Source organism: Prionailurus bengalensis, chromosome C2 (genome assembly GCF_016509475.1).
Source record: "Prionailurus bengalensis isolate Pbe53 chromosome C2, Fcat_Pben_1.1_paternal_pri, whole genome shotgun sequence".
Taxonomy (NCBI): Eukaryota; Metazoa; Chordata; class Mammalia; order Carnivora; family Felidae; genus Prionailurus; species Prionailurus bengalensis.
The window spans coordinates 63,040,474-63,054,877 of record NC_057350.1 but is presented as its reverse complement, the minus strand read 5'-3'; the positions used below and the strand labels follow the sequence as shown (position 1 = coordinate 63,054,877).

Below are 14,404 nucleotides of genomic sequence, written 5' to 3'. Positions count from 1 at the left end.
CATGGTATACCCATCTCTCACTCAGAACCTCTGCACATGCCCTTTCTTTTACCTAGAAAACTCTTCTTGCAGATATTTGCTTGTCTGCTTCCTTGGATTTAGGACATAGGTTCCCCTCACCATATCTTTAGGCCACTTTCTCTGTATCATACATACTTTTCTCCATAGCATTTAGTCTCCACAGTAATCTTAGTATGTATTTATTTGTTTAGTGTCTAGTTCTCCATCAAGGATGTAAGCGCTATGAGAACAGAGTCTTGGTCTGTCTTGCTTTACTATCATATAAATAAACACCATATGAATGAATGAATGAATGAATCATAAAGCTACTGGGCATGTCAGAGTATAGAACTGCACACCTGCCTCCAGTCTTCCTCATTTCTTCTTGGCCTATTTCCTGATTGTAGGAATACAAGTCACTACAGTAACCACAAATAGAGTATATGGTTGTCTGATTATCTGCCTGTACTAACATCTTTGTATACTAAGGATGCTGCTACCCACATCTTTCCAGATGTTGCAGCGTTCTTCCTGCATGTGAGGGATAGGTAAAAGAATAATAGTAATGCAGATGCAGCATTGTTTGGCAATTGCCACCTCCTTGGACATGGTGACAGAGTGGACAATTTAGAAAAGAGGAGGTTCTAAGGGATAGTACATGTCTGTGAAATAATAAGGCATACATGTGAGAGTAAGTTTGCTGGTGTGGGAGGACCCAAGCAGCAGCTCAAGAACCTAAAAGATGTTAGGAAAACTTGGAAAGATAAAGCATTGATACCTACCAAAACAGAATGAATGAGCAAAGAAGACCAATATGGTAACAATATAGGCATAAAACCATTAAAGAACAATTTTAATTATGCAGAGTACAGATAGAGCACTTTACATCACTGAGGGTTCTGTAGTAAGGATTGAACAGTATTTAACTGACTTGAAGCTGATTGATTTTGTTAGGCAGTGAGACACATGTGGATGACGCTACCATATTCAAAGGAGCCAGATTCCAAAGGAAATTCACACAAGATAGTGTCATGCTTATGTACATAAACTGAGATACTTGAATATTGCTAAATTACGATGAAATCATTGAAAATGTCATAGCAAGAATCCTAAGGAGAAGTATTAACAGTTCTGCATTTCTAGTTCATATGGAAATTCTAATTCCAGTTATGAAAGTGAAGTACAGGCATGGCATTATTATGATTAAGACCTTACAACTGTAGAAATGTAGAGTGGTATATTAATAATATTAAAGACATGTTTAGCATAAAATATAAGCAATGTAACTAAATAAGGTGTACATTCTAGGCTGCATCTGGATTTCCTGTGAGCCTGTTACTTTACAAAGCTAAACAGAAGAATAAACCTTTCATGCTTCTTAGGGTGCTCAGATGATAGCCAGTTTTTGTTTTTCCTGCAGCATTCGTCCCTGGAGAGTGCCAGAATCTTCTAAAGCCTCTTTTAGATGGCAGTATGTTATTTTAAAGTAGTAGTTAAGATCATCTTACTTGGGTGATGATGGCTGTTTCACATGGCTAACAGCCATACTTGCCTCACAAATAACCTGAAAGTATGTTCATTTTTGCCAGACCTCTTGGAAGAATGCATATAGTGGTATACAGAAAAATAGCCTGAATAAATTGCAGTAACTCATCTATTTGTTTCCTTCTTCACATTTCTTAGGAAAGCAAACAGAGGAGTTAATATTGGAATAGATTTGGTGGAGTGACCATTAGGATGAGATATGTTACTATAGTGTGTGTGTGTGTGTGTGTGTGTGTATACATAAAATATTGGGTTTATTAGAATTTATTAGATCTCAATGAGAGATCCTGGAGGTCAGAAAACCAGAAGGAATCCACAACAGAGTAAAAAGGGGAAAAACTCAGAGAGAAGATAAAGTTGAAATGGAAGTCGATGGCACAGCCACAAATAGATTTATTATTTTGTAAATGATGGGATAAGCCACGTGCATGGGCTTGGGCAACGAGTAATTCCTCTATTCTCACATTCATCTCATACAGAGTGCTGCCTCTGTGCCAAAAGTTCGAGCAGAAAGTTGTATTTGAAGTGCCTCCTGGATGTAAATGATAAATATGAAACAATTAACTTATATAATAAACTTCATGTTTTTGAAATTCTTCAGAAATCCAGTATAAGCTATAAATCTAAATTAGAGAATTTTTAAAATATAGTATTCCTTTTGTGTGTTAATTCCAGTGAACACAGTAAGTCACTTTAACAAAAGTAGCCAATAAATGGATTTCAAGGAAAATATTTTTTAAAACATTTATTGCATTATATCATTTATTTTGATATGAAAATGTACTTACAATTTTATCCTGTTAGGTTAGACATGTGTATTCCATTTCTGATTATAATCATGATTAACTTACGTTCTTTCCTCAGAGTGATTGTAGTGAAAAACTGCAGATTTGACTGATTTGCCATAAATTCCATATTCCTGTCACTTTGGTGTGGAAGATTTTGAACCCCAGTATGTTAATCTCTATGTCCCATGTTAGGATCAGATGAGTCCTACTGGTAATTTGAGATTACTTGTATAGATGTTAGTCAGCAACCCCTGTAAGGCATCTCCTGCAAAGCTTATGCTTCCACCCCACCATACTTCCTGCTTGCCCTGGAAAAACCTCTTTGTTTCTTAATTCATAGTGTAGCCTACCGATTCAAAAGGATATTGATACTCTTGATATATCTGATCCTTCTGCTCAGAGTTTCTAGTTTTCATGGTGGGGGTAGCACACCATTTACCTGGCATCATAAATGGAAATAGATGTTCTAGTGGCCCCAGTCCTTTGGGTGTTTCTTGTCTTCCTCCTGACATTGGCGAAACACCAATTCCTATAATAAGATGTTCTACCTAAGCCTATCCTTCATCTCTAAATGCTCAGAAGAAACCCATTGGGGATGTGTTAAACCTATTGGTGGGGTATAGGGGATTGTTGGTGCTCTTTTCCCTGCAATCTTTGCCGAGAGTTGTGTAATCCATGCATTTCCATTTGGCACTTGAAGTTCATTTTCCCATTGATACTGGGAACCACAGAGTTATGGGTTTTGCAGTTCATCTGATCACTTGGGTTAATAATTTTTTTGTGGCAAAATGCATTCCAAATTTTAAACAGCTGAGTTACAAATTAGCGGTGGAACATCACTGCCTTATTACCTAGGCACCATTGTAGTAGGAAACACTCAAAAAACACAAAATTTTCCTTACTTTCCTCACATAATCTGTTAGAGTGTATCTACCTTTCAAAGTGATAAAATTCAGCAGATTAATTCCTTGAATTCTGGAGGTACAAGGCAGGTGTCAGCCCGGTAAGTGCCTTGTTAAGGCTAGTACTCTGGTGCGACTTGATAAGAATTCCTAAACATATTCTTGCATCCACCCCATGCCCTTGTCTAATCCTTTGTGTAGCTAAGAAGGTGGACTTATATGTGTGTATATATACTTAATATACCTGGAATATGTAGAGAAAGATGTATAAGAATCTGGAAATACTTGTTGCTTTCACACAGGAGAAATGGTACCCTAAAGACGGGAGTAGGAAAGGTAACCACAGTTGGCTCTGCAGTATTTTCTACAGCTCGATTTTTGCATCATGTGAATGACTTAATGATTCAAATAAATAAAATTTAAATAGAAAAGAAAAGAAAAGAAAAAGAAAAAGTCCTTGGCTGGTCCACTCCTATCTTTTATCCTCAGCATCAGCACTGAGGGAGATAGCTAACAGTTTGAGGGTGTCACATGAGTGACTAACAGTGTTAGCCCCTAAGGTCCTTATCACTTGGCTTGACTCCCTGAGTGGAAGGAATGACAAATGATGGTAACCTGTCTGCCATTCATAGGAGTGTTGTCCGTAGCCTCAGTGTGGTCTGCAAATGACAAGCTCTCTGATATACAAATCTCTTTCCCTACATATGAACATTTTGAGAAGCAGGTGCCTGTAGCAAGCCAGGTAACAAGAGCAGCATGACATCTAGACAGTAATCCTTAGTACCATTTGTCATGCGTGGGACTGAGTGAGGGTTTCCTGGAGAGTGAGGTTGATTTAGGGATTGGGGATCAGCTGCTGAGGCTGGCACTTGGAAAAGACAAACCAGGCATTCACACTCCAGACCACTCAATACCAGCATTGTCTCCAATCCATCTTTCATAAGGGGGCTCCAAGAAGGGGAGGGGGGTAAAGGAAGGAGAGAAAATAAACCTTTTTAATCGTGTAAGAGAAAGTGCAGGAGAGAGGAAAGAATGGAAAATATGTGAGCATAAGAAGCCAGTGGCCAGGAACATTAAGTTTTGAAACCAACTTTGGCTTCTAATCTTTGCCTCCCCTGGCAAGTTCCTCCTCTGTTTTACATTGCCCATCTCATCTTTGGGCACAGGTCCCCCTCCACTCCCCGTGCTTTCTTATCCCTCTCTGCCTCACTCCCTTGTCTGTCAAGGCTTGCCTTCTGCTTCCCTTCTCTTTCCCGGGCTCCTTTTCCGTCCATCTCTCCCGTTTCCCTGTTCTTTCCCACACTCTTCCTCCCGTGCTTTCACAGCCTGACTCCCTCTCCTTCTCCCCTTTCTCTAGCACAGTACATCCAAGCTCCATTCCCTCTTCTTAAGGAAATCAGCCAGGCCTCAGATGGAGCTGTTGTCCTGACAACCTAAAGGCGCATCGGGCTTTCACCGAGGCTGGCTGCTGCTGAAGGGGGCAGTTGTGCAAAGCGAGGGGCCAGGCCGGAGGGAGGGCGGAGGGGATGACGTGGAGGGGCTGTTGAAATCCGCGGGGGGCGGGGGAGGTGCGAGCAGAGGGGAGGGACTGGAGGGAGAAACAGGAAAGGGAGGGGGGGGGTGGAGGGAGACTCCGGGCTGCTGCCGCCGCTGTGTGGGTTTCTTTACACTCGCTGGCAGGCTGGGTGCCGGCTCCCTCGCCCGCCCGCCTGGGAAAGTGGGTTAGGGAGGGCAGGAGCTCAGCTCAGACGCTGGCAAAGGAGCATCCAGCCCCGGGCAGGCCCGAGAAGAGCACTTCCTTGGGCGGCTTTCTCCTCATCTTTCCTGGAGGGGTTTATATTTGCACTCTCTCCTTTTAAATTTTGTTCCTTTGACTTTTCCCCCTTCCGCTGGGGTTTTACGAGGGCTTTGTTAAGTCTTAGAGGGAGGACACCCTGAGCCAGGCAAAGAGAGAGGGAAAGTGGCGAGGAGCTCAGACTGGCCAAGCCCGTTCCGCCCTGGCCGTTGATGAAAGCCCCCTGTTTGTAAAGCCCCCTCGGCGTGAGCAGCACGCACACACCCTCCAGAGTACGCGGGGACCTGCACCTCGGCGTGGCCACCATGGTCGGCAGAGTTCAGCCTGATCGGAAACAGTTGCCGCTGGTCCTACTGAGATTGCTCTGCCTTCTTCCCACAGGACTGCCTGTTCGCAGCGTGGATTTTAACCGAGGCACGGACAACATCACCGTGAGGCAGGGGGACACGGCCATCCTCAGGTAGGGCTTTCGGGCAACTTTTAGGCTGTGTGCGCGCGCTGGAGTGTGTGTGTGTGTGTGTGTGTGTGTGTGTGTGTGTGTGTTTCAACTCCAGCTTCTGATGCTGCAGGCTTGCGTGTGTGTGTGTGTGTGTGTGTGCATGTGCATGCACACGCGCCTTTTACTGCGTGGCCCAGGTATCTGCCAACAAATTTCAGAGGAATTCTGCTTCCCGTCAAGGACCAGCAATGTTGCTTAAATGTGTTTGGTTTTTCAGGACCTCAGTTCTCTTACCAAGAGAGCCTAACTTCGCCTATGGTGTTAGTGACGCTTGGGCAGTGTTCTTGCTTTTGTAATTTTAGATGCTTTGCACTTAAGAGTTTTGTTGGGGTTCTTTAACCAGGAAAGAGGAGTTGTTGAATTATGGCTCTTACAGAGTGGTATACAGTACTGCATTCTCTGTGCTGTGTTCTGTGTGTGTGTGTGTGTGTGTGTGTGTGTGTGTGAAGACAGAGAGAGAGAGAGAGAGAGAGAGAGAGAGAGAGGTAGAATATGCACAGCAAGGCTCTCCCTCTGCCCCAGCAGTAGTCTGGACTGGAGACTTTCTGTAAGGATCTTCTTATTGACACCGAGAGCAATAAATCAATATTAGAACTTTGGTTGGTTACTGAGCCTTTTCTGGAATGTGGATAGAAATCAACACATGAATGAAGAGAAGAAAAAGAAAAAGGAACTTGCCAAATTGCTGATATTTAAGAATTGGAGTATGAAGCACAAAGGTTAGGCAGGAATTAACCTGGTGTAAAATGGGTATTTCAGATTGATTGTTGACCTTCCAGTCCTATCTGTGCAGCTGTGCCAAAGTCTGAAATATAATTTAGGATTGAAATTTGGAAAGGAAGAGTCCCAGTCCTTGGGAGTTTGACCCCTATAAGGGACAGCAAGCTAGAGACACTCAAATGGAGCCTAGCCATCATTCTATTTCTAAAAAAGCATCAAGCTTCTTCTCCTATGTTTCTGTTCTCTCTGCCCCTCCTCTACCCCCTGCACATACCCCTTGTCCTTTTTCTTAGCTTTCTTAAATTTCTTTTAAGAAAGAAAGAAAGAAAGAAAGAAAGAAAGAAAGAAAGAAGACAAACAAAAACGTTTTCCTTGGAGACCCTTTAAAATCTCATTTTGTCCAAATGAAATGCCCCAGTGTCAGTCTGTCCATACAGTTAATATTGCTTGTTGTGGCAATAAAAACCAGTACACAATAGAAAATAAACCTATAATCTGTGTGCAAGGAGCTGATAGTGCATAAACCCTGGGGCATCAGGGAGCAGTTCTCCAGCAGAGCTGCCTAGAGCAGCAAAGTTTTCTTTCCATTTCTCAGAAATAAATTTGGTTGGCTGTCACAGTGTCCTGCTTTGGGATCTCCAGCCTTGTTATAGAGGAATGTGTATGTGTTGTGTGCATTGTGTTGTGTGTGTGTGTGTGTGTTGCTGCAGATTGTAAAAACTAAGAAAATCCTAATGTGTGAGTGCTGCTTTCTTCGTTTCCTGAGCATTGGATGATTATGAATCCCAGAGATCCTACAATCCAAAGCAGATTTTCCCTACCAGCTTTCCAGCCCTGCAAACCTGCCTGTGTGATTTATCCACATGGAGTAATAAGATTTATAGAGTAATTTATCTGTTTGCAAAGGGATTTGGACATGATGCAGAAGATGTTTTTTGCAAACATATAAGCATGCCATCTCAACTGCTAACGTTGATACTCCCTAACGTCATTGACTCTTTACCAGGGAAGCATTCTATATAAATTTGTGCTATCCCCTGAAGGATTTGCTTTTGCTGATTATAAGACTGAATATGGGAAAAGTGAATATCCTGGATGTCTAAGTTTTTACTTAAATGTCCATGAACTTTGTTAAGTCAGCATCACCTATATCTTAAACTATAGTTATCAAAGAGTTATCTATAGTTATCTATAGTTAACTACAGTTAAACTATAGTTATCAAAGAGTAAACATGTAAATGTTAATTCAGAATTAAAAAGATATTCTTATATTTTCATATAAGCCTAGGCATAGAAGTCTGTGTTTTTGAGAGACATCTTACTACCTAAATATCTACATACGATACCGATGTGTTTCTGTGTGTCTATGGATTAAAAGAAATGGAGTTTTAAGTATTACACTTTAGTAGACATTATAGCATTGGAAATGGGGTGGTGAGAAATGAGAATAAATATAGAAACAGTTATTCACTGGGAAAGAGAAGATAGACAAACAGAGCATGCAGAGAAGTCACCTGTGAGAGTCAATTGCTTTTCCAGACCTCACCTAATATGCCCTCTTTTTTCTTTCTTTTGCCTTGGACAAACCTTTTATTTCTGGGTTGGTGGAGCTCTATCAGAAGTAACTATGAAGAGAGTTTCCTTTGTTTTCTTAGGTGACCTTCTTCTCAATCTCTTTAACTGAGCCCAGTAAGCTTTGTGGGTCAGTTTCCTGGTGAAGAATGGTTTTCTTGCGTTCTGTTTACAAGTCTAGCCTGGGAAAGGCTTGCTTCTACTTTATTTGTGACATTTTACTGGGAGCATGAGCTTTTAGGGGAGGAGAGGAAGGAGAACTTGATTCATTGGAAGCCACAGTAGATGTTTGGCACTGAGAAACCGAAAAGGCAAGGAGAAAAAACAAAACAGAACAGAACAAAAAAAAAACCTCTCTCAGTGAATCTGTGGCCCTGAATAATCTGAAATGGCAATAGGACACAAGGAAGGTTTGTAATTCTGGTGGTCCAGTGACAGGAGTTTGGCTTCTTGTCCCTAAAACATTTACCTTTACTGCCTTACTTCCATGAAAAAAAAAAAAACAGTGTCTCTTTGGGGAATTGATGTTCATTTTTTGTATAATTATACAAAATAGGAGATGTATGCTAGTCTTGGGGGTCTTGCTCTGTAATTTCTATCATTTAAAAAAACAATAAAAAACTATAGAATGAAGGTGACAAAACTAGGTGGAAAGAGCTATATTCTCACATAGACCTGCCTAACCTTATTTTTTCCCAGATGAGAGTCTAGATTCATGAAGTCCTTTATGAGATCCTTTAAGAGCTGAAAGAAACCACACACCCTCTTTTATCTTAAAGGAATAGAATCAAAGTATCCGCAGATCAGTGGTGGCAGCAACAGTACATTGAGTTCCTTCCTAGATACTGAACCAGAAACTGCATTATTTGTCTGCACAGTAACGTGTAAGACATACCCATGGGACTTGTGAGAACATCTCAGGTATTTTTCTGAACAGAGTCCACCTGCCCCACTGTCACCCCCAACAAGTATAAGAGTTCATCAATTACTGGACAAGTTTCTAGCACTGTTTTTTCTAACTTTCTACCCTTGCATACAGGCTCTTATAGAGATTCTCTCCCAGGTTAATCTTGGTAGGTTGAAACCATGCAGCTCTCCTGATAAGCCAAAGGAAAAATGGAAATAGAAAGTGTTCTAATCTAGCCTTTAAAGTTGCATACTTTTAGTAACAGTAGCATATGTCTAGAAAGATAATAAAATATTTGATCCCAATATATCTATTCACAAGCTAACTGTGAAAATTACATAAAAATACATATTTTGGACATATTGCATAAAAGTATATATGATGAAATGCAAAGGTTTCAAACGATTGTGATTGTAAACATTTTAAATTTGAGGTATTACAGTTTTATTTATTTCATAATTCTGACCCTGTTTGGTGTTTGCAAGATATTATAATGCTTTTCATGGAGATGACATTTTCCCCATTTAAATTAAATGTGCCTAATAAATGTTAACTGCAAGAAACCAAATATCTAAGTTTAATTAATTAATTTTTAATTTTTCAAAATTCTTGGTCTTTATTTCATTATTTGTTTCTGTACTAGGGGAAAAAGAGGATACAACACAAAAGATATAATTATTTGACCGTTCAATGCGAAACTTTTGTGTAAATTTCAAGGGAAAAATGGCTTCTCTTCTATAAGGCATCTGGAACGCCTACATTCACAAAGAAAGTATCAACACTCAAACATACTCCTGACACAATATGTGATTTTTCTATCACTTGAAATTCACTATTTGAAAAGAAACTTTGTGGGCATGGGTCTTTTGGGAAAATTTGTGACAATTTTGAAGTTTTCTTTCTCTGTGGCTAACTTACTAAAATAAATCAATTTATTGGTTCTTACTGATACTTTAAGAACCCTTCATTGCTCATTAAATCCTTTATCGAATATATTTGGTAAATAATAGAGTATAGCACACTACATATTGTCTAGGAATATGGCATATTAGATACATTTATTAATGTTGATATACCAGTAAATTATATTATTTGTTGTTACTTACGGACAGAGGAACAAAGTAGCTAAGTCTCATGTGACAAATGCAAATTGTGATAATTTGTGTTTCTATAAGTATGAAGCATGTAAGTATGTATTCACATAAACCCCACATATTAAGGTGATTTTTCTGTTCTATGTCATCTGTCTTTGAATAAATTATTTGTAGAGTTGTGCAGTGAACAACCAAAGGTTTCTGACTCTTCCACTAAATAAGTTGACGAGGGTTAAACAGTTGTGTTTCTTAAAGCTGCTTATACATAACAGCAAACTCAGGCAAAAAGAGAATAAGTACATATTTTGCTGTAATCTTTGAAAATTCCAGGTACAGATATCTGTGACTCATGGGATAGGACATTACCTAAATGTGTGCTGGTCCCCCTTGCTCTCACCCCCTGCAATTCTCTTTAGGGCATTACTTATGGCTTACAGCCGTTTGCCCTGTTTTCAGAATGTCCTGCTCATTAGTGTATAAGACTCAGAAGACCTGGACTCTAATTTTGGATCCATCCTTGCATGCTTCATGACTTTGAACAAATCCCTTAAATATCTGAGCTTCAGTTTCATTTATAAAATGCTGAAACTGCCTATTTTAGTTACTCTAGGTACTGTACTGTTGTTTTAAGAAGCTCAGATGTGGTAAAGTAGGAACGTTTGTTTGATTGTAAACTCTTATGTAAGCATAAAAATATTAGTCATTTCCAACCACATTCAGCCCATTATTCTGGCTTTAGGGAGCTCTTTTGCTCAAACCAGTGTTTCTCACACTTGAAGGTGTATCAGAATGTGTACCAGGAGTGCTTGTTATAACACAGATTACTTGCTTTCTACCTTCGGAGTTTCTGACTTAGTTGGTCTCTGGTAGGGTCTAAGATCTTGATGCTAATGCTTCAGGACTGGGCCACACTTTGAGAACCACTGACTCTTGCTAATACAAGTCTGTTCTGCAGATGAGCATTTTAGGTATCACATAGTCGTTTGTTAAAATCCAAAATCTCAGGTCTATCCCAAGCCTAATAAGTCAGAATCTGTATTTTAAGAAGATCCCCAAATGATTCATAAATACATTAAACTTGGAGAAGTACTGCTTTCCATGGTTCACAACCACGGCTGCACATGACAATCAACTGGAAACCTTCAAAAAAATATTGAACCCACATATTCTCTACTTCCAGAAATTTATATTTAGTTAGTTTGGGGTACAGCCTGACATAGGTAATTTTTAAAAATGATTCCGATATGTACACAGAGTTGAGAACCACTGCTTTACTTGTTGAAGAGTCTCTTTTACAAACCATTTTTGAGGCAATACTTAATAAATATGTAGTAAAAAATTAAAGTCATGTTGTATGGCTTAGAAAATATGTCAACAGCAAAGATGTACAAATTCAGTTGGGAGAGAAGAATGAGATCATCATAGATTCATTTCTTTAACACACGATCTCATAACTACAATGTCATGGAAAATGGAGTGACTTTATTTTAATATGGATCCAATTTACATAATATCTATTGAAACGGCATTAAAGTTTGGCTTCTTAAAGATGATTGTCTTGTATTCTCACTTTCATTTACATTAGGCAAGACTCAAAGCAGTTCTAGTATTTTCTTTTGCAGTACTATCTCTTAGAGAAAACATAATATTTAGGCAAGGGAAATGTCTTCAGTGATAATGTATTCAAACAGGCTTAATTATGTGCACTTACACTGCCTATACATAAATATAAGATCGTGGTTACATGTTTGTGACATTCATCTAAACTTTACACGGTGACCAATCTTTAGCTAAAATGTAGGATCAAGTCTTTGTTTCATAGGTAAAGATTTTGTCAAGGATGTCATAAGTTCACAATGCTTAACATGTAGTCAGAAGACCTAGGTCAAAATCGTTTGAAATAGTTTGAGCTATTAAATGAGAATAATTGACAATTGCTTGGCCTACTACACAACCTATTTTTATGATGATCAAATGAGGTACTATGTATTGGAATGCTTTATAAGTTATGAAAAGGCATAAAATATAACCTCTTAATAAGATTATTGTCATTATATTCAGAGTAGGAAATAACCTCTACAACATTAGAAAATTCGATAAAATGAGCGTTTTGTTTTTATTTCTATGATCAAGGATGGTCATTTATGTTTGTATCACTTTTTTTTCACTTTAAAGTTACATGTATCTTAGAATATAGTTGAATTTCTTTTCAGGAGTACAGGGTGAGTGAACACTTTTTTGTAGTCACTTGTAATCACAACATCATCTCAAGTTAATTAGTCATTAACCTTCATAAAAGAAAACACATTGCTTCAGATTTTGTGAAGTACCATAGGATAAACTTGTAGAAATCTAGAGTAGGAAAGGCCTGGAGATTATGTAGTCCACTGTGTCATTTTAAAATGATTTAGGTGAGAAGAAAAATATTTAGGGGTGCCTGGCTAGCTTAGTCAATAGAACATGTGGCTCTTGAAGTAGGATTTGTGATTTCAAGCCCCATGTTGGGTTTAGAGCCTACTAAAAAAAATACAGAAAAGAAAAATGTAGTTGGTTGTCTAAAGATTTGAGTGACTTTTTGAACTAGAATTCATGCCTCGTAATTCTCCTTCAGAGATCTTTATTCCATAGGAGCACTGAAGTTACCTTCTTGGTTTTCATGCTATCATAGGATATGCTGTTTAAAATTATGCTAGAAGTGTCTTTCCATTTCTTTTCTTTTTCTTCTCCCCTCCTGATCCTCCCCCTCCATTCTACTTGCCTCCTCTCTATCTCTTCCTTTTTCTACGCTTCTCTTCCCTTCTTTCTATTCCTGTCTCTCATTCCTCCTCCTCCTCTCCCCTCTTGTCCCTCTCCTCTTTTCTCCTTCTAATCCCTCCAAATCAAGTCACAGCTGAGCCTTCTATGGATAATCATGCAGCTAGTGCTGGTCAAGGAAGAATTTTTCAGTAATTGCATTACTGTTTCTATGTTCACTGTCTTAACCACATAGGCTTTCTTTGTTCGCTTTCAGCATCTGTCTTATATTCAAAAAGGCAGTCCTGTACATGTAACTTTTTTTCTTTAAGTTTTTTTTTTCCTTTTTCCTTTTTGCGTCTGGCACTCTCTCTGTTACTCAGATTTCTTATTTGAATTATTAACTCTTTTCCCCAGTACTTCGTTTGGGTTCCTTAACCCTACTACCTTATTATTGTTACTTATAACTTTCTACCTAAAGTCCCTCTTAGAGACTTTGACTAGGATGACTGTACAGTGAGACTGTGGTCCAGGCTCTACACATTGTACTTACTATAGTTTGCACTTAAAATTCTTTGATGATGGTAGAATTTATTTTCTAATTTGTACAGAATTTACTTTGGGCTAATGATGGGGCTGATGTGGTCACTAAGAGGAACTGGACATAGATATAGACAGTCCCCTGGCATGGTGGGTGCTCTGCATAGTAAGTCCTGCCACAAGTACACAGGTTGTTTCTTGTGTGTCAAGTTTTCATGAAGCTTTCTTAGTAGGTGAGCCAAGGCAGGTCTAACATGTTACACCAGAAAAAAGGGACAGAGCACAGTAAAGGGAAAATAACAGGTCAGCAACTCTGAGTGGGCCCTGCAGGTAGGCAGGTAGTTGTCACAGGGAGGTGTGTCAGCTTATATAGAGAATTAGTCACAAGGTTGAGGCTCAGAGAAGAACAGAGTCCATGGGATAAAAGCTGGCTTACACAGGGCAGAACCCTCAGTAATAAGGGACTTATACCCCAGATATATTACCAAGGTAGTGAACCTGGACAAGGATACAAGTGAAGCTCTGTATCAAAGCTTTTGTAACTACGGGGTGACACAAAGATAAACCTCAAAGTACTGAACTCCATTTTTTAAAACTCATGCAGGATCATAAAACCTGGTCTAGTTAGGTAGGGGAAACATAGAAACAGAGGTCTGGAATGAGATTAGAACTGACACTACCTGTTTCTCCCTGACTCAGGCAACTTTGCTAGATTACATCTTTATTCTACTTAGTGCTTTCAGACCCCATGGACCTGACCTCACCTGACTATCATAAGCCGATTGTTTTCCAATATCAATCTAGAAATATCACTAGATCCTTCAAAGCCTTGTCATTATCAATAACATAAAGCCAAAGGTCCTTAGCTTGGATAACTCCATGCCTTGCTACCTCATTGCATCTACTAATTCGGAACCACTTAAATTCTCTGTTCATGAGCACATGGTTGTGTGTACACACAGTGCTAGTTCTTACCTGTGTTCACAAACCTCTCTCTGCCTGGAACCTTCTTTTCCCTGTTCCACTTTTCCCTGCTATACTTCTTTGATAGGATACCTCCTTGTTGCTTCTTCTATGTTGAAGGCTAGTTTTGGTGTGATCTCATTCAGGAATCTTCTCTAATTCTCTTAGATGGGGCTAAGTACTCTATTTATTATTGGTAATAGCCTCTCTGCATATATATATTTTTCTCTCCTAGCTTAAAATTTAAGCACTTAAGCTGTATAGTATGATGACTTGATATACATATACATTATACAATGATTACTACAATCAAGTTAACTAATACATCTATCACTTCATTTAGATA

The 14,404-nt window shown here is 39.1% G+C and overlaps 1 protein-coding gene across 3 annotated transcripts in view; it reads left to right on the top strand.

Annotated features, from left to right (window-relative positions):
- Window positions 1–4,889: 4,889 nt before the first annotated feature.
- LOC122492270 (limbic system associated membrane protein) overlaps window positions 4,890–14,404 on the top strand; it is a 660,170-nt gene continuing 650,655 nt past the window's right edge. For 2 of the 3 annotated variants that reach the window (XM_043595988.1, XM_043595990.1), the window contains exon 1: window positions 4,891–5,490. In XM_043595988.1, the coding sequence (XP_043451923.1) occupies window positions 5,336–5,490 (155 nt within the window). In that variant the 5' untranslated portion in view covers window positions 4,891–5,335. Of the gene's footprint in view, window positions 5,491–14,404 lie in introns of all 3 variants that reach the window. The other variant, XM_043595989.1, reaches the window with a different exon arrangement.